The sequence below is a fragment of the Pleurodeles waltl genome, chromosome 1_2 (assembly GCF_031143425.1).
Source record: "Pleurodeles waltl isolate 20211129_DDA chromosome 1_2, aPleWal1.hap1.20221129, whole genome shotgun sequence".
NCBI classification, from domain to species: domain Eukaryota; kingdom Metazoa; phylum Chordata; class Amphibia; order Caudata; family Salamandridae; genus Pleurodeles; species Pleurodeles waltl.
The window spans coordinates 681,839,842-681,865,376 of record NC_090437.1 but is presented as its reverse complement, the minus strand read 5'-3'; the positions used below and the strand labels follow the sequence as shown (position 1 = coordinate 681,865,376).

Here is a 25,535-nt window from a genome sequence, read left to right as displayed (position 1 = left end):
TTTTATAAACTGGTGTGTGACCCTTTTATTGTGTGTTGTCACTATGTTACTTTTTGAAGTGTTGAACAAATACTTTACACATTGCCTCTCAGTTAGGACTGACTGCTCCTTGCCACGGTACCCGAGGGTTGAGCACAGGTTAATTTAGGGATTGCTTGTGACCTCACCCTGAGAAGAATTGTGATTGCTGCTTGAAAAGGGTTTCACACCCTTCAACCAGTAACACAATTTCTTACAGCCAGCCACCTGCAAGAATGATTGATTCAACAATTGTTACACTCACAAGGGGAGGAGAAAAACTAGAGACTTTGGTTGTGAAAGCTAGTGCTGATAAGTATTAATAGGCTAGTGATATAGACCTCAGTTATTTTGTTGTGGTGTAACATGATTCATTTAAGCCCCATCATCCTCTTAGGTACAACGTAATTATTGGTCCCTTTATTGGGGCAAGGCCCCTTATATTTAGTATTAAGTTGCCCTATAAAGGTTAATACCAAGCTCCTGCCTTCTCTGTCCGTAATAATTATCAGCCATTAATTAGTTGGGCACGCTGGAAGCTTATGTCTGATTCCGTTCTTTGATGTTCTTTCGCTTCATTGTGTGCTTCAAAGTAGCCTTGACGACTTGTTTTCACCTTACAAATCAAATAAATAAAATGTCATCTTGTGTTCCCATTTACCCTTTCTTGGTATGCAGTACCTTTTGCTGCCACAATATAGCGCCTTTTGTAAGAACACCACTTAAGTGGCAGCTACAACAGGATACATGGGGTTAGCCTGCTATCTGCAGATGGTGACTGATTTGTGCTGAAGTATGACAGAGTTGCAAAATATCTGCAGGTGAATATCTCTCACTGCCCCTGGCAGACAATTCAAGCTTTTCGTGACTGCCTTATTGGGAGATTTTTGGCTCCAGCTTTCCTTGGTGATGCAACGTCTTCCCTATAACATATACACTTGCACAAGATTTTAATCTGCTGCTTGTCCCAATGATAGTCCACTGAGTAAAGGTACGTAAAAATATTTTTCACGTTAACAATTTAAGGCCATATTTATACTTTTTGACGCACAACTGCGCCAACGCAGTTGTGCGTCAAAAATTTTAACGCCGGCTAACGCCATTCCAAAGCACCATGCGGGCGCCTTATTTATGGAATGACGTTAGCCGGCGCAGCTGACTGGTGTGCGTCAAAAAAAATGACCCACACCAGGCTGCGCCGGCGTAGGGGAAAATGGAGCTTGGGCGTCAAAAAATGGGGCAAGTCAGGTCTGAGGCAAAATATTGGCCTCAACCCGATTTGCGCCATTTTGTTTGACTCCCAACCCCCATTGAAATGACTCCTGTCTTAGCACAGACAGGAGTCATGCCCCCTTGCCCAATGGCCATGCCCAGGGGACTTTTGTCCCCTGGGCATGGTCATTGGGCATAGTGGCATGTAGGGGGGCACAAATCAGGCCCCCCTATGCCACAAAAAAAATAATACTTACCTGAACTTACCTTAAGTTTCCTGGGATGGGTCCCTCCATCCTTGGGCGTCCTCCTGGGGTGGGCAAGGGTGGCAGGGGGTGTCCCTGGGGGCATGGGAGGGCACCTCTGGGCTCCTTCCGAGCCCACAGGTCCCTTAACGCCTGCCCTGACCAGGCGATAAAAAATTACGCAAAATCGGCTGGACGTCATTTTTTTTGACCCGCCCACTCCTGTGCGTCATTTTTGCACGGGAGTTTAAATAAGGCGCACATGCCTTGGAGTCATTTTTTAGATGGGAACGCCTACCTTGCATATCATTAACGCAAGGTAGGTGTCCACGCTAAAAAATGACGCAAACTCCAAGATCTTTGGCGCTAGACGGGTCTAACGCCAAAGTATAAATATGGAGTTAGCTTTGCGTCGGATTTGCGTAAAAAAAAAAATTACGCAATTCCGGCGCAAACAGAGTATAAATATGCCCCTCACTCCTTTAATTGTTAGTATAAAAAAAAAACTGTAAACTTCGCACTTGTATAGTGCACTACTCACCCGTTAGGGTCTCAAGATGCTGTACGCATACCGCTATGGAACCCCTCCTGGCTTTTCCCTGTGAGGCGCCCACTCCTGGACAGCCCCAGGGTGAAGCCAGGCATCCAAGTGCTGTGAGGGACGTTGCGGAGATTAAGCAAACTATTGCCCAGAGTTACAGAGTGGGACCCATTAATTAGATTAGGCACGGACGAAGAGAATTGAGCCAAAGACCCGCCAAGGTGGGGAATTGAACCCTGGTCCCAGGCCAGATCTCTGCATCACGGTCTGCCGCTCTAACCATTGTGCCACACTTCTCCACTTGTTCCCCAGTCCACCATCCACTCCTTGGCCCCTATATGTTGATTTCTGCTGTCTCGCCAGCTCTACTTCCTCTTATTGTCTGCATTTGTCATGACAGTCTCTTCCGGGCAGATAAATCAATTATTTACTGGCTCAAAACTCTGTAAAATTTTCATCTTCGTGTTTCTGCTAAATTCTTCTTTTCTTTAAGCTACCATATGTTTTCTTACACTTTTCTTTCTTTACCTCTTTGCTATTTTTAATGTCTTCCGATTTATGATCTGGCTTGACTGCACAGAGGTCGAGAGGCAATAATATATGAAAATCACCAAGAGTGGCTTTGGCTCCGTCCATATGTTGGGAGTCTTGTTTACACAAGTTGATTGGGCACACGTTGTATACTTCCTCGGAAAGGGTTCTTGTATTGCACTCCTACTGGCTGCTGGATGGTTTAACTTTTCCTAGTATGTCTGCCATGTTAAAACTTGATGATGAAGTAGCTTTTAAGAGAAACCCTCATTCATGTAAAAAATGGTGTGATCTGTTCTCAATATGCAATTAAAACATTACCCTAGATTATGTTTTCTCTCAACACAGAAAGAGTGCCTTAGTCATGGGTTATTCATTTGAACTAGAACAACGCCATTCCATTTTCATCACACTTCCACTCAGTAGAAAAAGCAATGGAACTTCATACAAATTGAGGCAGTCCTTCAGCAGTGAGGCAAGTACATTGTAGGGCTTATTATGACTTCGACGACAGAAAAGCCCATCTGCCGAAGTCCCGATGGATAGGTTGCCCCCAGAGTGGCAGTCTACCTGCCGGGCCCAATACGAGCTTCCCACTGGGTCAGCGGGCAGAAACACAGTTTACACCCACTGGCCCAGCGGGAAATGGCCTACAACATTGTCTCTGGCTCATAATAGAGCCGGCGACAATGCTGTAGTGCATAGGGTGCACCAGCACCTGTCGCAAAGTTCACTGTCTGCAAAGCAGACAGTGAACATTGTGACAGGGCTAGCCAGGGGGGCCCTGCACTGTCCATGCCATGTCTCTGCCAACCTTTTCATGGTAGGGTTACCGCCATGAGATCGCTGGCCGAGAAGGGGGTTGTAATCCCCAGGGCAGGGCTGCTTTCAGCGCTGCCCTGGCGGTTTAGGACTGCCAGACTGTCGTGTAGATTAAATCTGGCAGCGCTGGTGGTCCAACCGCGGCTCTACTTCATCATAATATGGTGTAATATGCCTCCAAGCGACTCTGGTAGTCATTAGACCCCCAGGGTCGTAATGAGACCGTGTGTCTGTGTGTGCGAGGAATGTATTTTGTTAAGATGACCATGCATTTACAAAGCTTGTGTGTGTGTGTGTGTAAGAGTGCAGTAGAAACTGGTACTGTCTGTCTGAGGAATGAGTGAAGTAAAGTAACTCGGTAAAGCGCAGTGATTCTGCACATTTAAATGCAAGGATAGGTGCCGTTTTATTATGTGGTTATGAGTGTGCATCAAACCCTTTGCATGTGGCGAGAGTGGAAGGCATGCGTTAAAAAAAAAAAAAAGGCAACCTGCACTATGTTTCTCTCTGCATCAATCTTCCTCTCGCCTTGTATTTCTCGCATCCACTCTCTGTGAAACTGTGACACTTGACACACACGCTAGTTATGTGTGGTTCATAAAACATTGAATGCCAATGAAAGGCTGCATCAAAGCGCTGCACAGTGAGCGAGCAGATGCAAAGGAGAATGGGAAAACAAGTGGAGTTAGCCGTATACGCGGAGTGACTTCAAAGGGTGGCCGTGCACACGTGTCTTTAGCATTTTGTAGGAATGAAGGTATGCCAGAGGCATAGCTCAGTGGACTAAGGCGCCAGTGGTAGAGGTCCGTTTCTGTCCCGCAGATCTCGGCAAAGTTGTAGGGGAAAGTTCACAACTCCAAAGCGTTCACAGAATAGTACGTTTTACTTGTTTGAGATTCATGACTTTGTGAAAATATATGCCGTATACTTATTAAATACAAAAGTGGTTGTGCATGAGATATCCTTCGCAGAAAACACATAGGCCGTGTGTACAAGTTGCGTCCTATGTTCGAACGGCGCAGTATCTGTGGTAACTCTCCTCGTCTGTAGATTGTGTGAAGGGTTACTGGTTTTGAGTACAGTCTCGGCTGTCTAGCAGTCTGCATTGTATCCATTCGTTGCCTGGACAGTCAGCGTCATTTTTATATACAGGAAGACCAGTTTCCCCCTCCCCCTCATCATATTCACAAAATATAACTGTAGAGGCTGCCTGCATCTTAGAAAATTGCGAAAAACTTCCGAAATATTTGTTGAAAAGTGATTTAAAATCTGCGGAAACGATTATGCAAATAAATATATATTCCTTAGACCGATGCTAAAATCATGAAAGTGTATCAAACGCTATGTTTTCCTAAATGCAATGCTTTAAAATAGATGAAAAGGGTGAAGGGACGGTCATTTCTAAAAGGGACGAGGCTTAAGAAGCATAACCAGGAATGTATAATTAAAGGAGTCGATTATGGAACGTTTCTAATCATGTGACCCGCGAATCGTGCCACATGGCAAGTATTTCAATCAATCAATCAATCAAAAAAATGTATAGAGCGCGCTACTCACCCGTGAGGGTCTCAAAGTATTTGTGTCTTTTATTGTATCCTGGCCTATCACGCAATATATTCTTTCTCTCATAGAAGCATTGTATACACAAGACATTTTTTTATTTTTTATTTTTTTGCTATGGCAAGATTTTTAAATGTTTTAGAGTGGGCTCAAAATGCAAGCCAAACCTATTGGCTTTGCCGGTGCTTGTTTCTAATTTACCAAAACTGCATCTGAATGACTGACAGTGTCAATGGTGTCTCTCCTATTTGAAATGTATTTTTTACACAGCAAATGCCGTTGTTATACTCGGATGAATCCGCAATCTGCATAGATTTGTCCTCAGCCTCAAAAGTTCATTACAGTCAGCAACTAGTAAAACCTGCTACCAAAATGCGTACAGTGGCAACTCCAAAGTCTGCCCAGTATAAATGTGAAGAAGTGATGGATTCTTGTATTATCCATTTGAAGATCTCTCTCTTTTTCATGAAAAAATGAGGGATGTGTGCATGGAAAAAAAGCTGGAATCATCGGGAAAATGCTTTGGGATGCCTAAAAAGTCTTCCAGGGTTCCAGTACAAACGTTTTGACGCTCCACATTCACTGATACATTTTCATATGGTGAGGACGGGACCCAACACTTATACTGCTGGATTATTCAAAGTAGAACTCTCACTCTGACTAATGGGGTCTTCGCGGTGGTCTCTATTATCTGCCTCCTCACTGGGACCTCTAAGATGTTTTAAAAGTTCCAGTCGCAACTCATTCCAAAAATGTCAATCAACCCCCGTATGTGCGTGTACAATATGGCGTGATTGCTACTAACCTACCTAAACCAGTGTATAACACAGGTAACAGTTGTATTTAAAGCAATATGGACATGGAAGTGCTGATATATTGTTAACACATAGCAAGTTAATAGGGTGAGATGAAGGATCATACATGCCTGCTTGCAGCAGTTAACACATAGCAAGTTAGTAAGGTGATATGTAGGATCATATATGCCTCCTCACAGCTGGTTTAGGTTTGTTAAAATTCCTTTGAGTTGTTTTATTGATTGAACTAGTTAGCCAAGTGTTGAAATGCTTACAAATTATATTGCTGTACATTGCTTTGCATTAAATGAGGAAAAACAGAAAACCTAAATTCTTAAAAACAGCACATTTAAGTGCTATGCAAGATGTATCCAAGGAAAATAACGTGTTATGTTATGTGGATTTGCCGAGCCTGGCTAATCACCTGTGAGGGTATCCAGCAGGCCTGATGGGGGAGAGGCAGATCATGCCTGTTTTGGCAGAAAGAGCCATGTCTTGAGGTTCCTTCGGAAGGCCATATGGGATGCTCTTAGGTGTTGTGAGAGGTCGTGCGAGGTCTTGGCTGCCAGGTATGAGAAGGAACGTCCTCCGCTTCTGGTCTTCTTTATACCAGGGAGGTGTACTCTTGCCTAAGAAACAGATTGAAGGTGTCTAATGCGTTAATAGAAGTTGAGGTGATGGTTGAGGTACGCTAGACTGGTGTTGTGTAGAGTTTTGCAGGTGTGGGTGAGTAGTTTGAACTTACATCTTTCCTGGACTGGGAGCCTGTGGAGATTGTTGAGGTGTGGAGAGGTGATTATTTCATGGGATGTTCAGAATGAGTGTGGCAGCGGCTTTCTGGGTGGGTTGGAGTCTGCGTAGAACATGGACTGAGATTCTGACGTAGAGGGCATTTCCATAGTCAAATCTACTTGTGATAAGAGCCTGGGTGACTATCCACTTGAAAACCTTGCGTAGCATTCGCAGGATATGAAAGCATGATGAGGCAACGTCGTTGATCTGTCTGCTCATGGAGAGGTTGGCGTCCAGGATGATTAGGTCCTTGGCATGGTCATTAGGGGTGGGGGATGGGAAAAGTTCGGAGGGCCTCCAAGAGACGTCCTAGGGGGAGTGGTTGTTCCCAAAAAGAAGGACTTCGGTTCTGTCTGTGTTGAACTGGAGGTAGCTGGTTTTCATCCAAGCAGCGACCTTGCTCATGCAGTTGGCGAAGTTTGCTTGGGTGGTGCTGGTTAAGTCTGTAAGGGAGAGGATGAGCTGTGAATCATCAGTGTAGGACACTATGTTGATGCCCAGGGCTCTGATGATGTCCGTAAGGAGCATCATGTGGATGTTGAAGAGTGTTGGGCCGAGCAACGATCCTTAAGGGACACTGCAGATGAATTTCATGGGTTCCGAGGTTTAGAGGGGAAGTCTTACTCATTGAGTTAGCAGGATATCCACTCGAGGGCCGGTCCACAGATATCCTAGTGCTGAAGCTTTCTGATGAGTGAGTTGTGGGACACCGTATCAAAAGCAGCAGAGTTCGAGGAGGATGAGTGCAGCTGTTTCTCCTCAGTCCTGGATTCTTCTGAAGTCATCAGAGGCTGCAATGAGAGCTGTTTCTGTGCTGTGGTTGGTGCAAAAGTCAAATTGAGAGCTGTTTACAAGCTGATGGAATTATAGCTGGCCAACGAGCTAGGTATTGATTGCTTTCTCCGTGACCATAGCTGGAAAAGGCAGTAGCAGGATGGGTCTGCAGCTACTGAGGGTATTGGGGTCTGCTGTTGGTTTCTTTCATAGGGCGTTGAGTTCTACATTTTTCCAGCAAGATGGTAAGGTGGCAGTGGGTGTAGAAGTGTTGATGATAGCAGTGAATGCAGGGTAGATGATGGTTCTTCCAATGTTGTGTGTGAAGTAGCAGCATGGGTCTGAGGGGTCTCTTGAGTGGATGGTATTCATCAGAGCAGTGGTGTCTTCATTCAAGAGGGGCTTCCAGTTGCTAGGCTGTTGTTTGGCAATGAGGGAGGTGTCCTGCTCTGCATTTGTATCGGTATGCTGTTGGTTGAATGTGTTGTAGATCTTGGCAACCTTCTGATCGAAGACGTTTGAGAGGTCGTTGTAGAGTGCTTGGTGGTGGGATGATGTAATTATTAGCAGCTGTGGGGTTGGAGAACTCCTTGACAATGATGAAGCGTTCTTTGGTGTTGTTAGGGCTGGCTTTGAGTCTGAGAGTTAGAGCCCTTTTCTTTGCTTCCCGTAGTTGTTGGTGGTACATGTTGATGGTGGCTTTGTATGTGGATCTTGCAATTGTGTTTCTGCCGAGTCTCCATTTTCTCTCTAATTGTTTGCAGTGGTGCTTGAACTCCCTGAGGTCATTCATGTATCAGTTGGGTCATGTTTGTTTTGGAATGTCTTGTTTCTTGTGAGAACGGTCATGTGGGTGGTGGTAATTGTGTTTTTGGAAGAGAAAATAGGGTCGAGGTTGTGGCCTGCCGTGTGGGTTGGTCCTTAGATGAGCTGGGTGAGTCTGAGGTTGCTAAGGCTATCGAAGAGTGCTGTAGAGTTGGGGTCTGTGGTGACTTCCAGGTGTAAATTGAGGTCCCCATGGAGGACGTAGTTGGTTTGATATAAAGGAGAACAATAAAGTCTGCAATATGGTTGCAGAATTCTGCTTGGTGGCTTGGGGATGGTAGGCAAGGGTTTCCTTCATAATGGCGTTGTAGTCAGTATGTGTTTTGAAGTGGCGGTGTTCTATGAGGTTGGTATCCGAGTCCATGGAGATGGTGCAGTCAATTGTGCTTTTGCAATTCACCATGAGTCCTCCACCTGGTTTGTGGGTTCGGTCCATGATTATGTAGGTGGGCAGGATGGCTGTGGCGATGTCTGGGTTGGAGGCTGGGCTGAGCAAGGCGAAACTTGTGTTAGGTACCTATTAAGTGCTTTCCGTACAATGCAATATTAAACTTTTAAGAAGCCGGATACGGAGGTCAGGAATGCAATGTGTGAATCAGATTAAAAAATAATAAAAAATTCTTGGAAAAAAAGTCACAAAGAAAGGAGAGTTGATGAGATTATTATTTATTTTTTCTTACGCAGCCACTTTTCTTTACGGACTCTAACTTTATTTTTATTTTTCATGGAGTCATCCTTACAAAGCATGGTGAATTTAGAGGTGAACCAAAAGATTTGGGACAATTGAATACCTGTATTTCAGAACATAATAAAATAAAACATGTGAAAGCATAGTTATCCCCTCAAAGTTGTTGTTCTTAATAGCCAATTTTCGCCCTTAAACCGTGATCGATTTTATCCTGCATTATTTTGTCTTTACTTGTGCCTCACTTGCATTCATATTGTGTTAAGTATTATCTCCTGCACTTACACCATAGCTGGAAATAAGCCCAACCACTCTAGTTTTGGTCTTGTATTGTTGCTCAATTTCTAAGGTATTCTGTTTTTTCTCTGAGCTGAAAATCTCTCTTAAACTTTCCAGCTGATTTACTTATTGCGCATTCTTCTTTCTCATAGCTCGGAAGTCCAAGAAGCTGGGGAAGTTAAAAGGTGTACATGAAGAACAGCAACAGCATCATCAACAGCAACAGCCACCCCCTCAGAGCCCTGAAGAAGGGACAGTATGCATTTCTTCTCCAAAAGAGCCCTCTGTACCTATGAACACAACTCTTGTTCCTCTTCTGCCCGGTGTTCCACCGGGACTTAATCCGGCTCCATCACTTATTCTTGGAAGCATTGAGCCAGATATTGTGTATGCAGGGTATGACAATTCAAAGCCAGACACCGCAGAGCACCTGCTTTCCAGTTTAAACCGGCTTGCTGGCAAGCAGATGATTCAGGTTGTTAAATGGGCAAAATTACTTCCAGGTAGGAGAGCATTTTAAGGATGTTTGTATCTTCATGTGGTGTTACCTGCTTTAAGATTAAAAAACATGTTGGAAAAATCACCCAGGTTTAGGATATGGTAAATCATTTGAAACCAAAACTTAACATTGATAGAAGTCTTTAGGGTTTTATAAATGCTTGTATTCCTACAGCGCCCTTGTGCCTTTTTTTAATCATGTTTATATATTAACATTGAAGATTTCTACTTTCCGTTTCCTCTGTGTTCTCTTTCAATTAATCAAATAAAACCCGGAATATTGTGACTCGTTATACTCTCCCAGTTGCCAAAAGTATTGTTTCGTGTTACATCAAAAATACATAGTTTTAAACCCTAGGAAATTGGTTGTCCTATTGTGCTGAGTCCAATGAATACAACACAATTTAAAGGACAGTAGTTCTTTATTCTCACATCTTACTTTCTTCATAATGCTAGTCAAGGTAACTAATATGACTCTAGAACATTGGTATTTAACCTGATTTGGACAAAGGTGTTGATAAAAATACCGTATCATTATCTAGCCACCTAGAGTTTCCCTAGCTTTCAGTTTCAGAGCAGCATAACTCATATGGTTGGGTTATTGGTAGGGATTCTTTAATCGAACACAGATAGCTACTCAGTGAAGCTTAGTTCATTCCGGATGGTAGACAATTTACACATTTACTATAATGAGGAATAAAAAAAATAAGACTTATTTTTAGAGCTCATCCTGTAATTTAGAACTACTAGTAATTTATTTGAATGCATTCACTTGTCAAGGAAATATGTGTACCGTAATCTTGGAAACTACCAATACTCAATGTCTTTCTTGTGCTTTCACTGTATCATCCATAACGGGGACATCAGTATAAGAAAAGTGTAAACTAGATCTCTAGCAGCTGTCTTCTACACCATTCAATGAAACAATTCTCTGTCATTCACCACAGTACTCCTGTCTTCCAGTTTTCGTCTTCCTTGTAATTGTATACAAGTTAATTGGAAAATTGGGTGAATTAGAGCATAAGTAAGTAACCACCTTACTAATTGTCCAACGACTAAGGGAAGGCTGGTCACATAGACTTAAATGAAAAACTCCTTCATATTTCTAGTGCACTTAAACGAATCTGGGTATCATTAATTACCTGGGCATTTGTGACTAGCCAGCTAATTCTAGTTGACATTTAGAAGGAAGGACAAACCAGAGTTAACTAAGAGTAGTAACCTCCAAGACCAGATAAAAATAGGCATTCAGCCACATCAGTAATTACATAGTATTTGCGTTAAAGTAATCCTTTGATTCCTCCCCTCTACGATAGCCTAGAAATCTTGTCAGCTGAGCAAGTTAGTGGCACAAAAGGATATTTATGATATTAAACATATCTAGTTCTGTCAAGGTGGAACCCGCTAAATAGTGTGAATTTTAGAATATAAATTCAGAAATGTTCGTATGTTGATTCTGAATGCACTGACGAGGACAGCAGCAGTCTATAAGTGTTCATCCTCCATTCTAATGATGAGATTGAATGTCATCAGAAATGTTTACATTTCAAATATTTGGTTTTAGAGGTTATAATTGACATTGCTTTGAGAGCCGTATTTCTGTATTCACGAAAAAAGGTACTGTTTTAGGAAGTGTTGGGAGAGTATGGTCAGTTAATGACGTTGATCATTATTTTGATAGATCCATGTAAACATGAAGCTGAGTGTGATTGATAATAGTAATTTTATTCTCCAGGATTTCGAAATTTGCCACTTGAGGACCAAATCACTCTAATCCAGTACTCTTGGATGTGTCTGTCATCATTTTCTTTGAGTTGGAGGTCGTACAAGCAGACGAACAGCCAATTCCTGTACTTTGCTCCAGATCTGGTTTTCAATGAGTAAGTATCCAGTAATTAACCTCACAGAGCAGATTCAGTATAGCAATCGAATCGAGGCATTGGGAGCAGTTTAGTGGACAAGTAGGTATGAAAAATGTTAGTGGACATGTCAGCTTTGGTTTCAGATCTAGAAATACTTTGCAGAAAAAATGTGTGAGCTACACTTAAGAGTCTCGTGAGTGACCAAAGGTGTGTGGTGTAGAAGTCATTTTTCTTTTTAGGTTGAGTGCGCAAGTGCTTTGACCTGTTGTAAGAATTGTGGGCTTTTCACCATGAACACCTCACGTCAAGCACTTCCACTCGTTTGTGGGCTGGCCTTTCAAAAATCACCTGTTATCATTTGTAAATGCTTTACATTCGTCCAGACTTGGGGCGGTTTAGTTATCGCCTTGCAGACTGACCCTGTTACGTGGATAATTGCACAACTGCCAATCCTTTTGACTGTGAGCAAACTTCTTTTTCCTTTTGTGTCTCTCCTTCATGCTCATGCTCATGGTCATGGTGGCCATAGCACTTTGAATCGGCTCGCTAATGTCAACTAATGTTTTACACTTCATTTTCAATTTATGTGGCAAGAAAAGTCCAGTTAGGAATTTACAGTGCCAATAGCTCTAACTCGAGCAAATGCAAGACCCATTGCACTGCAAATGCATGTTTTCTGTTTGGGCCTGCAAGGCTTCCTGCGGTGGTCCCGAATAGAAAGAAAGTACATCAGACCATCCATTCTTAATAGGATGGATGGTCTGATGTACCTACACCAATGTCTTCGAGTCCATTAGGCAGTTTTGTAGAGTTTCCACGGCAGAGCCAGTGAGGGTACTGCCACCAAAAATATAATGGTGTGCTAGACTCCATTTAGAGCAGATGGGTGGTATTTTTGGCAGACAATGTACTCCTCTACATTTGCAGCAGTGTACCCAGTCCACTGACACTGAATAAAGCCCGTTGTCTTCTACATTTTTGTCTGTTTCTGCGTTTTGGAAGTGCACATAATGACTGACTAAATGCGTCTGTATAACACACTCGACTACATATGTCTTTTGGATATGGTGCCCTAAAGGGATCGTCCAATGTGTTGTTCCTTGAGGACTCATCTAATGTGGTTACAGCATCTGAGGAAATCTAGATGTTAAAGAGCAGAACTTTCCAGAAAGGAGCAGCATGCACTGAAAGCGGTTGTTTCCCTGCAGATGACAATTTAAGGGGAATAACTTCAAGATGGAATCTATCACAGTGTGCATGTGGGGGTATAGCAGTGTCAAGAAGGCATATGAATGTTAGATAACCTTGAAAATAATCCTGTTCTTCAGTGGAAGGCATTGGAGACTTCTGCTTGCATTTGGCACGTGGTCTCTGTTCCTCAGTCAATGATCTACATGGACAGGCGCATTTTGGGGTAAATGCCAACAAAATAGAAGGCCAAAATATGGGGATTTCACGTTGTCAGGGTTCTACTTCAATGGTATAAAAGGTTTGTATCCAAATGGGAGCAATGATAAAGTATTTTTGATTACATAGTTCAAAGGAATATCTATTCAGCAGTGGGGCATGCTACAATTAAAGACCACTCCAAGATTATTGTCTTTTTTTTTGCATGTTTCATTTTCACACCAAAAAGAGTTAAGACGGTATTAGAGTGAAATCCATTTTAAAACCCTTGCTTGGGTTGTTTCCCTTGCAGTCTACTTTGCGGTTTCTTCAAGCTAAATGTAATGGTTAATATGTTTGATGGAGACTTAAAATTGTAATGGAGAGCTACATATCGTCATAATAGGGCTAATATGCAACCAGAAGCCTAAGCCCTCTAACAGTATTAAAAAGGGGAGCTAGATAGTCACTCGACATTATGGGTGAGATGACTTATGTATCAGATCACATAGTTAAAGAATCCAAGTATAACTAGCTATGTCCTGCCCCTAAGAAAGAATCAAACCACTTGAGTGTAAAATTCTGAAATTCAACACCACAGGCAGAGGGTCAATTAAACATGGTATGCAGTGTTGAATGCTACCAGTAGTTTCAGCAACACCAACTTATACATTTCTCAATATCTACAAATATAAGGACATATTCCCACAATCTTGCAAGACCTATTTCAACCTCATGCCTAGGTAGGAACCTCAACTAATTCAAGAATTAGTCAAAGCTGTTCTACTACCACTCCTGTAGTAGCCTAGCTACTGTAGATAGGCTGGTAATTTGACAAACAAATATATGACTCTATGTTGACTTTTTTTAACCAAGTGAAATTTAGATAATCTTTTAAAGGTGACTGGACCCACGGGCACGATACAGCTTAACAGCATAGCTGGCTAGTCACCCAGACTAGATACGGGTCCTGTGGCAAGTCGGTCATATTCTGCTTGTTAAGCTTGTCCTGATTAACTTTCAGTGATATGGAGCAAAGGCAGAAGACAGGCTTGAATTTATGGGTATTTTTGAAGATCTGTGTATTAGGCATGCCTGGGTGTCTCACGGTTGTGCCCAAACTGGCCACCTACAACCTTGGATACTGCTGTCAAATTTGATTAAAAGGCTGGTGGCCTAAATACTCTATGATGTAATGGATGATAATGTTTTTATCACTAACAATAGACATTAACGTTTGTAGTTTGTATTCACACCAATTATTTGCTTATTTTATGGCTTCTGTTATTGTGAACCTCAGGAAAACCTGTTGAAAAGACTGATGAAATTCCATTGCACATATGTAACAGAGTGCACTGATTCATTCAATTCCTATAAATACTGTAAAGATGGACTACTGAACCAAGTTGTAAATGTTGATGCATAGTCCTACTGTTTTGCATGACATTTTTCCAAATTATCAGAGCCCTACGCAGTCAGCAGTGACCTACCATGTTCCTATATTTTGAGGCAGGTGACTGTTTCCTGTAGCCCTACTCCTGCAAGTTGCTCATTAAGCAGGACTTGTTAGGGAAACTTTGAAGTGGCACAATTTGTTTTATTTTTCCTGAATGTAAATATGTGCAAGTATTTAATTCCTGTATAACATTTTGGTGTAAGGGCACGTTCCTCTACTTGTTACACCACTTAATCCTACTCTATTTAGGCATCTGTTTAGAAATGCAGTAAGTGCAGATGTTTCTGGTCCTAAATTTGAAAGAGTTCATCGTAGCCTTACACATTGCTTAAATGCTGCCAATGCAAACACCCGTTTTCACTTCCTGTTAACATTTATGACTAAAATGTGTCCATACATGATGGTGATAGTTGTCTCCCAAACTGACTTTACTAGGTATTGCAAGAAATCAGCTGCAAAAAACTTCAAAGATTACTGAATACTGATATGAGAATGTTGAATCCTGTTAACATCTTAACATATTGTCAAACAATTGCCATACACCATACTTGTAATTGTGCCTCACAGGTTGAAAGACAAGTACACAATAACATTTTAGACAGTATTGTCTTCTGTTCCATAATACTTAAATCTCAGTCCTACACTTTAAAGAAGGTTAGCCTAGTAAGTAGAAAAGAATACAGGAGGCAATCATGCAAGCCCCATAGGACAGGGTTCTTGCAGCACAAACAACTGCATCAGTACAAACTTTATTGCGTGAGACAACAAGAGTAGAGAAAGGCACCCAACCATCAGCAGATCCTGGCTAGCTCTCTTCAAACACAGACCCTTGTTCTCTGCTCTCACTGTTGGAGGAAGCAGTTCGTAATAATTTGGAGAATGGACATAATAGAAAAAAGGTAAACTATCGGATTCTGATACACTCGTATAGATAGCCCTCCAACAGACACTTCCCTCAGCACTTTGATCGGCTTGTACAAGGTGTGGAGATCATTTTGAAAAAAACACTAGATGATGCCATAAAACAGCTATAAATCCAGAAGATTTACTTCTGGTATTTCCTTACAAAAAAGGTAGTAAAGGAGATGAATAAGTGGATTCTTAACCTAAGCACATCAAAAGGAGGGGACAAAAATGAAACAATTCTTAATATTGGGGTACACCACTTTTTCTTAAGTTATGTAAAGGGGACTTGATGTGCCTGCAAGACTCATATTTCACCATCAACATAGTGGACAAATGCAATATGTTTTATATAATCATACTTAGGAGTCATTTCTACCTCTGCAAAGTTCTACCATTCAGTGAGAACCCACAATAATTTACCAAATGCACGAGGGTGTAACTTCTTTCCTCAAATGGAAATTATTCTGTATCTCCACTTTTCTAGCTAACTGGCACCTCAAAGCCGGAGTTCTGGAGGAGCTAATGCAGGACTTTAAGATCACTTTGAGAAAGCTTTGACTTCAGACGAATCATGAGAGTTCCTAATTGAGTCTAACAAGTCCAGAGCCTTTTTACTCACAAGTGGTATAATAGTGTATTTTTCATTGTGCAGGCAGCTACCTTTTGACCAACAATGTTGCTCCTTTCAAACAAATACTTAGCCTACAGCCAGCAAGTACCTACTAGACTTGGTAGTTCCAAGCATCTTCCTTTGTGCGACTTTCCAGGGTTAAACTCCAGAGGGATTCTAGGGACAGACACCTCTTTGATGGTATGGGACACTAGTATAAATCATTCATCTGTGGAGGAAAGTGGTGGACAAAAGAAAAGTAATGCTACATTTTCATATTAGTACAGAACGTTGTTCTCCACATGAATACTTCACCCTCTGTTTAACACCATAACAATACATTGACTGTACAATCCTGGGTGACTAGGCTCCCGAATCTTTCTTGAAGCTTAGTGAAACTGACACTTTCAGAAAACATAATGTATTAAGAAAAAAGCAACCTATCTTAGAGGTGCCAACAATTCCAAGGAAGACAAGAGAAGTTGAAGTCAGCTGAAAATAATCAAGTGGACTTAAAGGCCACGTTGGCAGTATTTAGACCATGGGAAAAGGCTAAACAGGGACTGGTCATCACAGGAGAAAATACAGAGTATTCATAATTGTTTCCAGAATCAAATCATAAGGAGAATTTCATTTGAATCAGTTATGTTTCTCTCCATTCATTTAATTCCAAGATGAAGCATTCAAATATGATAGCTGATAAATGGAGTGAGATCACCAGTGGTATCCATATCTGTGTCTACTATCAAAGAGTCCAGCCAGGAAACTGCAGTTCAAGCCATAGATCCACTCTCGAATGTCAAGCAAGATACCCAGCTTGACATTTCCAAACATGACAATCTGTACTTGAAATAAGCCTTTTGAGCCTTTCTGTAGCCTGCATGACCATTAAGAAGGGAGCAAGACTAAAAGCAACAAGATTTTACTGCGGCTTCAAATAGATGAGGTTTTCTATCAGGAACCTTTTCCACTCTCACCCAATTCTGTATTGCCCTTGTGTTAATGTCCTTTAATGTGCAAGTATTTTCCTATTTGTGCTAATCTCGGGCTCTCTGATTACTTCCCTCCTGACCTTAGTCTGACATAAATATCATGACCTAAAAATAGTTTGCAAAAATATTACCTCAGTAAATTTAGATTTTCAGATAATCCAGTGCTACGATAATTTTGTAAACGATCTTTGGACACAGTAGTTTTGTTAGATTATATTTACCCCCAAAAAAGTGTGGTATCACACCACCGTGGGTGTTGTAGAGTTAAGAAACTGTTCTCCTTCCTCCCTAAGAGATCAGAATAATAGTTGTGATGTCACTGAAATCTTTTTTTTATGTTCCCCTCAGAGTGAAGTAACTTAATAACACTCTCTAGGACACTGAGGCACTTGGCATACTTAATGTGAGAGTGCCATAATTGCTTACTGATGAGTATTATATCTGTCTGTCACTGTTTTTTCCTTTTCTTTAAATTTTTGGAAAGAGCTGAAAAGGGGGGTTTTATCCCTTTGTTTCACCATATTTGCATTAACATGGATTTAACTTGTCAAATGGAAACTATCCTTCAAAAAAGTGTTCTCGGGTCCTCGATGTAGATTAGTGTATATTTATGAGCTCAAAATAGATAACCAAATGGGGTAGCTGCAGTTAAATGTATACAATACTTGTATTTATTCTCATCACACTCTTTTGTGAATTTGTCAACCTCGGTATTCAGAATGATGAGATAAAATGAACGGTGGTCTAAAGTGATTGTAATGTGATAAACTATATGGGATCAAGGGGGGTTGTTCATAGCTGTTGAAATTTGGTGTAGAATATGCGCACTAACGAGACCGCCTCACTGATGTGAGAGTTCAAGTTGGGATTATGCTTAAGGCTCCCACATGACCATTCACAATTGCTGGTAGGTATTTTTTCATAACAGTTAAATTAAGTATAGGTTTATGTTAATGTTCAAGTTTCAAAGTTTGTGAATGTTAATGTTAAATTGATAAGGGACTTCAACAAACTGTCCTTTACTAATGACACTTTATTAAATATCAGTGGTAGTATGAGTTCTGCAAGGGATTTGCCTGAAAGAGTGTGAGTAGAAATTACAACTGTGACTTCACCTACAGTCTTCGTTCTACAGCAAACTGTTATACGATTGATGACATGTACACACTTTATCACTTTAAGAGTACATCCCTCACTTTCTTGCTGTACACTGATGTTTTGATCTCACACAACAGTGGGACAATTGTGGTGTTACATCACCCACTAATTTCTATTTGACTATATAGTACATATTACGTGCAAGCATCATCAAGCATTACTTTGTACCACCCTCTTCAGTCTATATTTCAGAGCATTATTGCATACATTAAAAGGCATTGTCACTAATCATAATCCCACCATACACTGTCTTTTCGAAGTTGTTTATCTTTAACCTTAAGGGAATCTTTTCTAATGACGGTCAGCCATAAGTTCCAAGATACCATAGCACTGTGCTATAGAGAAGAAACCTGAAGTATCACGCTTGAGGGATGGAAAACCTCTTGCGTAGCTCCATTAGTCTCCAAAGTCTAGTTCAGGTAATACAATTTCCCTAAATTCTACCTCAAAAGCCCTAGTGCCTTGGACCAGGTATGACCATGTCTTCTTTGCTGCCCATTGCAGGCACTCAATGCTCAGATGAGGGTGCAACTCAAAACTTTGGCATGTAATATCTCCCCTTAGTGCTGCTAGGCCATTTACATTGTACTTAATGCTTATTGGGAATGGCAGAATTGTAAGGTTCTTGTAGCGGGAATCCACTAGCTCTGTAAAATAGATGTTTTCAATTTGTTAGTTTCAAGCTTAATTAATTCATTAGCTGTTGGTGGTCTATTGTCAGATAATGCCGCCACTTGTTGCCTGGCTATTGGTCGTTAGTTAATTTTCTACAGTTTATGACAGTATTCTACCTTTTTAGCCAGAATAGTAGAATCTTTGGGCTTGTGTTTCTTGTTTGTTTTGTTTTTGAAGATTGTGCTGTTGTGATGATTTCCTGATAACGGAAAATGCTTACTAATGTATGAAAGCAAGATGTGTCTCACATGTGTTTAACACATAGATTTTCTTACTTTTGAGATTGAGTAGGCATTTGTTTCGAACTTTAATGTAGTGTTGACTTTTGTTAGACATAAATTTTTTGTTTGTATTTTATTGTGTGGTTGGATTTTGCCAGTGAGTTGTGTTGAATTGGCATCTTTTGTAAACATCATTCCCTGCTCTGATCTTTTCTTTGGATTTATGTTATTCTCTGGAGCTGCAGACGCCGTCCTGGTTTCTTGCTGTAATTAAGCACTCTTTGTCTTCACTGTTTTCACATTTTTGAAACCAGATTAAATGCATGTTTGCCCCTGAGGCGGGTATCTTAACCACCCAGCTTTCAAAATCATGTGCTACAAGCCTGAAGGCTGTCTCCGCGGCATGTATGTATTTGGTGAGCGCTTTGAATGAGCAATATAGACAAGTTTCACTTTTATAGAAAGAGTGCCTAACATTATTTTATTACGTTCAGTTTAATGGTTTTATTTATATTTATTTTGGCATTGTTATTATGTATAATTCATTTCATATACTGCTGATGCATATCTTTTGACTATCGTTCCAAGTACTAGATTTCATTAAACCTGTGCCTTTAGTTAATAAGTGACACATTATGTACTATGCGCCTCTAGTAAAAAAAAATACATATTAGGGAAATCGTTTTGCCACGTCTGTTGTTTTTCGAATTTCACTTTGCACACGGGTTAATATTAGTGTATAGCTTTAAAAAGTTGACATACTTTTTTTTTTTTTTAAAGCCGGTCATGCATATTAAAGGGAGAGCGTTCAGGTACAGTGGGAAACACTGCTTGGAAACACATGCTTTTAGGATTAGTGTTGCATAATGCACTGTAATACAGTTTACCTCTGCGTGATCTTTAGGTAATAAAAGCTGTAATTCTTCTTGGTATTCAGATTTCTATAGTAACAGTAAGACGGATAAAGGCAGCATAATAAGGTGCGCGTTTAGGTGCAGCCTTGATTACTCACTCTCTATGCGGTGTAATACAGATCATGTCATGCTGGTATATATCATTCCAGTAGCACAGCACGTCCACGCTTGATTGCTTGTGCACAGTGATATTGTTGCTGGTATACTCTACAATCATAAAATGTTAAGTAGGCTACCAGGCAGTGTTGCTTTGCCCTAGTTATGAGTAATCTTCTGGAAGATTTATTTTCCATACACATTCTCTGGAATGGCTTATCTTCCAGTACAGCCCCACACTTGAATCTTTTCCATAATAATGCTGGGGGGTATGAAAACCACGTGAGTGTCTTTGGAGCATGGAAAAGCTTCCTACATGGCCCCAAAGCAACACAGTCAATGGCGTGACCTGTATTGGGCACCTTTTCATTGCATTTAAATCAGTGCAGCCAGGGATTCTAAATTAGCATGGGCAGAAGCCTCTCAGACTTAGGTGAGCCCAGTGCAGTGGAGTACTTCCTTTTGTGCCGAATTCTAGCGCTGTCTGAGAGACATCAGTAGAGTTTCTGACAAAAACCTGTAACTTCAAAGGCAGGTTGTAGCTTCCAGTACATTTGTGGGGCCTGCATCCATGATCAGAGAAGGGCATTGTTTGTGCCCTTAACATTGGAGTACAGCACCTTATGAGGTCTAGGTCTGCTGCCAGTGCTTAAGATTCCATTTTTCTAGTGTGAAATTTTGCACACCCACATTATTTGTAATTTCCTTATTTTAATGTAGCTATAGAGCAGTGTAGTAGTTGATGCCAATTCCAGGTATTTTACAGAGTGATGACCATGATGGGAAAGCTGGCAAAGAGAGAAGCCTATGTAAAGTGTGCTGGAGGCAGTCACAGTGACTGCAATCAATAGGTGGATTGCAACAGGGGACTCATCAGAGCTTGCCCTCACGTCACAAGGTTGGTTTCCATGCTGAGGTAGAGTGGCAGAAGGATGTAGAGTAAATGTGCCATTACAGAATAGTCCTTCGTCAAGGAATAGTGTAAAATACCAGCTATAGACAAACACCCATATCTCTGTTACTAAATAAATTAAACTATAGCGGCTCAGTATTCTGGCAAGTAGGAACAGACCAAAAATCTACACAATTGTTTTTGTGGAAGCAGGGATCCCACTGATTGACAGCTTCTGGGTACTTTTTTTTAACCAGATCTGAGTTATGTCCCTATATTCTATGCTATACGATTGGTTTCTAGATGTAGTGGCCAGTGGTCTAGACCTCCCCGTTTCAGAGGAGAATGTGCCATTCCTAAACTGAAAACAAAAGCAAGGGACTTAAGACAATTCTGTCATCTCCTATTTTATACTTTGTAAGTCGACGTCTGTGGTCAGCTTTCATTTCAGGGGTGACATAAAGTTTAGAGGTTCTGAGATACAAATACATCACCGGCGTGTATACTTGCTATGCATTATGGTAATTGTCAGAAACGAAACCTACTCTTGCATACTAAGGTCATGATACGGAGGCAATTCAGTAGGTGATAGGGCTGTTGTAGTAACTTCCCAAATCAAGCCCTCATTTTTCAACGAACAAAGCTTCAATTTTATTACAGCCTCATGTATTTCAACAATGTGGTGAACTGATCAGTTCATGTACGATGGTTACTTGTAAGTAAGTGGTGTGTTTGAGTAAACAGATTATGAGTAAAGGGAACTTTATCATTAGATGACTTAAGTACAGCACCACTGTTACAGAGCGAATCAACGTCATAGTTTGTGCTCAGTACTGTTCTGCAGAAGATGTACAAGGGTGTTATGTGGTCGTAATTTACCTCAGATTTCTTGAGTGGGAACAGGAACTAAAGCCAGTTCTAGGCCACAGTACACTAGCTACTACTGGAGTCATATTGCTAGGTTCTTACTGTTGTAAAGTAGATCGAATGAAACTACTGTTTTGGGGGTTAACCTCTAGCATATGAGGAGTTAACCTCTAGCATATGAGGAGTGTCCTGAGTCACAAGAGCCCTCTCACCCTACAGGAGGATTCAAAAGTCTTTTTCCGATTAGATATATATATATATTTTTTTTTAGGTGTCCTCATTTACCTTATGTGCTTCCATTGTGAGCTCCAAGATCTTTACTTTGTTCGAGCGCCCCCAGAAAAGATCCCAGTACTCAACGTCGGAAGTATGGGAGGTGAAGACCACACTTAAGGGTGTGCCCACCCACTGCTGGGTCTTGATCCCCATATGGCTTTAATCATCGGACGGTTACAGACAGGTTGTTTTGACGTACCATCGCCCCCGCTCCAGCAGCCTTATCCAGGGTCTCCACAACTTTACTGCTTCCTTCGCACCAGATCGATTTGAATCCATCCTATATATTTTAACTGCAGCACTCGCCATTCAGATTTGATGGGGGCTTTCACACATGTCCATTGCTTGCAGATCTCCCTTCTACCCAACAGTATCAAGAAAAACACCAAGCTTCTTCTATACCCATACAGATTTCCTATCCTGGGTGACCACCCAAAGAGAACCAACTCTGGAGTCATATCAAACTGAAGGTGTAACACCTCGCTTAGTACCTCCTGAACCTCTGCCCAGAAGTTCTGAATGTAAGGGCAAGAAACAAACATATGGAGGTCATCTGCCATGGAAAAAACACATTTTCTACAATCCGTATTACCTTCACCTGTAAGTTTAGCCATCTTTCTAGGGATATAATACGACCTATGAAGAACAAAAAGATGATTTCTCCATAGATATGCTGGTTTTACCACTTGGTAAAATAGTCGCCATAAAACTAGCCATAAACGAGTAACATCTTCATTCAGAAAGGAATTACCCCATAGGGAGGCTGGGAGGTCCGATTAGATCTTTTGATAGAAGAGTTTATGTACTCTTCAGGTGGCACTTCTGTTTTGAGTTTTTGGGGATAACTGCTGTTTCGGCAGGTTAGTAAATTTGCCTGTGGGAGTTGATGGCTGTTATGAAGCTCTCAGGCATCCTGGTTTCCAGAATATTTCAGATATCCATACACAAGACAACTGAAAAATGTATACTCATGATTTAATTTCTCAAAGTTTCTAATTCGATTTATTTATGGGAATGTTTGCAGAGTATGATTTGTTTTTCTTGGTAGATGTTCCTGAGCTAAACTACTTATATCATACAGCTCTTTGTTTCTATGTGTTTATCGTAGATGCTTCTTTTGTTGTATATATGTATAATACATCAAATTGCTTCTCTACTTGATTCGCCCCACTGATAAAGTAATCAGACTTGCACTTTTTTGTATCATTCTATAGACAAACTGTTAGACCTTGCATCCTTGGTGTACTTTCCCCTGTATTTTTGCATCTGGTCTCTGTGTTTTTGACTGTGAGCTGGACTTTATTTTGCTGGTTTTTGGTACTTAGAGTACTTTACCACTGCTGACCAGTACTTCCTTTTTAAATTGTGCTTGACTGGTGATCCCTGATTGGCATATTTGATTTACTATTAACTCCCTAGTAAAGTGCACTAGAGGTGCCTAGAGCCTGTAAATCAAATAAAACTAGTGGGCCTGCAGCACTGATTGTGCCACCCACATGAGTAGCCCTGTAAACATGCTCCAACCTGCCACTGCAGTGTCTGTGTGTGCAGTTTTGCATTGCCAATTCGACCTGGTAAGTGTACCAACTTGCCAAGCCCAAACCTTCCCTTTTACTACATGTAAGTCACCCCTATGGTAGGCCCTAGGTAGCCCCATGGGCAGGGTGCAGTGTATTTAAAAGGTAGGACATGCACTGGTGTGTTTTACATATCCCGATAGTGAAATACTGCCAAATCCGTTTTTCACTGTTGCAAGGCCTATCTCTCTAATAGGTGAACAAGGGGACTGCCTTTAAATATCTTTTAAGTGCCGTTTCCCACTCGAAGCAGATAGAGATATAAAGTTTTGTTTTTTAGATTGTCAGTTTGAAAATGCCACTTTTAGAAAGTGGGCATTTTCTTGCTTAGCAGTTCCGTGCCTCTGCCTGCTTGTAGAATCCACGTTTGTTTCAGACTGACAGTTGGGCTGTTTGTGAATTCCCTCTAGACAGTGACACAAAGGGAGTTGAGGAGTGTCCTGCATATCCTGAGGAGTCTCCTGGGCTAGAGTGGGGACGGAGGAGCTGCCACACATAAAAGGGCTGTGCCTGTCATCACACAGTGTAGTCTCCAACCCCCTGATGTGTGTCTGGGGCCAGGCCTGAGCAAGGCAGAATCTTGTCAACAACAGAGACTTTCCTTTGAAGTTTGCCTAATTCAAAGGCAGAAATGGGTATAAGTAGTGGACCCAAAACCCCAGACTTTCAGATTACTTCTGGATCAAGAGGAACCTCTGCCAAGGAGAAGAGCTTAAGAGGTGGAGGAGAGACACTTTGCCTCTGAGTGTGCTTTGCTGGGTTGGCCTGTAGTTGCTACTTCTGCCTGAGGAAGGACAAACACTGGACTTTGCTGTGTTTTCCTGCTTGTGAAGTGTCTCCAAGGGCTTGGACTGAGCTTGCCCCCTGTTCTGAAGTCTCAGGGACAATCAAAGACTTCCTCTGCCAGCACCTGGACTCTCTTGCTGATACTCCTGACCTACCAAGTGGTGCCCAATCCAGACCCTGGGCCCTTGAAATGAGAAGCTGGTGGAACCAAGACTGACATCCACGCACAGGAGCCGAGCAGGAGAAAAATGTATGCAGCACCTGCCTTTCGACTGAACAGTCGGCACACCACCTGCATCACAGCTGGAAAATCAATGCAGCACCTGCTTGCGGCTCCCGAAATTAAGGCATCACCCATGCAGTGCGGCTCTTCACCAGCGTGCACCAGGATTTTGCATGCATCAACCCTGGGCATCAAAACCACAGTGAACCTACGTGGACCTGAGGTTTCCAGTCCGGAAAACAATGCATCGCTCTTCTGCAGGAGAGAAAAATGCTGCATTGCCTACCCGACCGGAGAAGAAACGATGCACAGCCTCACTTGCGAGTCAGGAATCAACGCATCTCGGACTTTTCTGATGCACGCTCACCTGTGCGGCTTTATTTTTGGTGCAAACCAGGTACTTTGTGTAAAAACAACGCATTCATTGATTTCTAAGGATTAAGAATCTTTTTTACTTTAACAATTCATAACTTTGCTTGTGTATGTTGGATTTTTGTTGTTTTGGTCTTGATTCAGATAAATATTGTCTATTTTTCTAAACTGGTGTGTGTCCCTTTTGTAGTGTTTTCACTGAATTACTGTGTGTATTACTGTGTGTTTTGGTACAAATTATTTGCACATTGCCTTTGAGATAAGCCTGACTGCTTGTGCCAAGCTACCAAGGGGGTGAGCAGGGATTGTGTTAGGGGTGTAACTCCCTTACCCTGATTAGAATAAGAGTCCCTCCTTGGACAGAGTGCAAACTGACTGCTAACCAGAGACCCCATTTGTAACACAAACCTTTCAAATTTTGAATTTATTAAGAAGCGCAAATAAGTACTATTATAAAGTGTTCATCTGAAAAATTGTTGATTAGGGCCTGATTTAGATTTTGGAGGAGGGGAATACTCTGTCACAAACGTGACAGAAATCCTGCCCGCCATATTATTATTCTGTATATTCTGTGGAAATTGTAATATGTCACATTTGTGACTGAGCATTCCATCCTTTGAGCTCTAAATCAGGCCCTTAGTCTGCATATACCCTGTTAATTTTCGGTGTGGTGTCTCATAGTGTTGTCAT

General features: G+C 41.5%; 1 protein-coding gene across 2 annotated transcripts in view; it reads left to right on the top strand.

Moving 5' to 3' along the window:
* The window catches only part of NR3C2 (nuclear receptor subfamily 3 group C member 2), a 799,955-nt gene that overhangs the window by 679,135 nt on the left and 95,285 nt on the right, over positions 1-25,535 (top strand). For both annotated transcript variants that reach the window (XM_069242633.1, XM_069242632.1), the window contains exons 5-6: positions 9,231-9,581; positions 11,312-11,456. In XM_069242633.1, the coding sequence (XP_069098734.1) occupies positions 9,231-9,581; positions 11,312-11,456 (496 nt within the window). The remainder of the gene's footprint in view (positions 1-9,230; positions 9,582-11,311; positions 11,457-25,535) is intronic.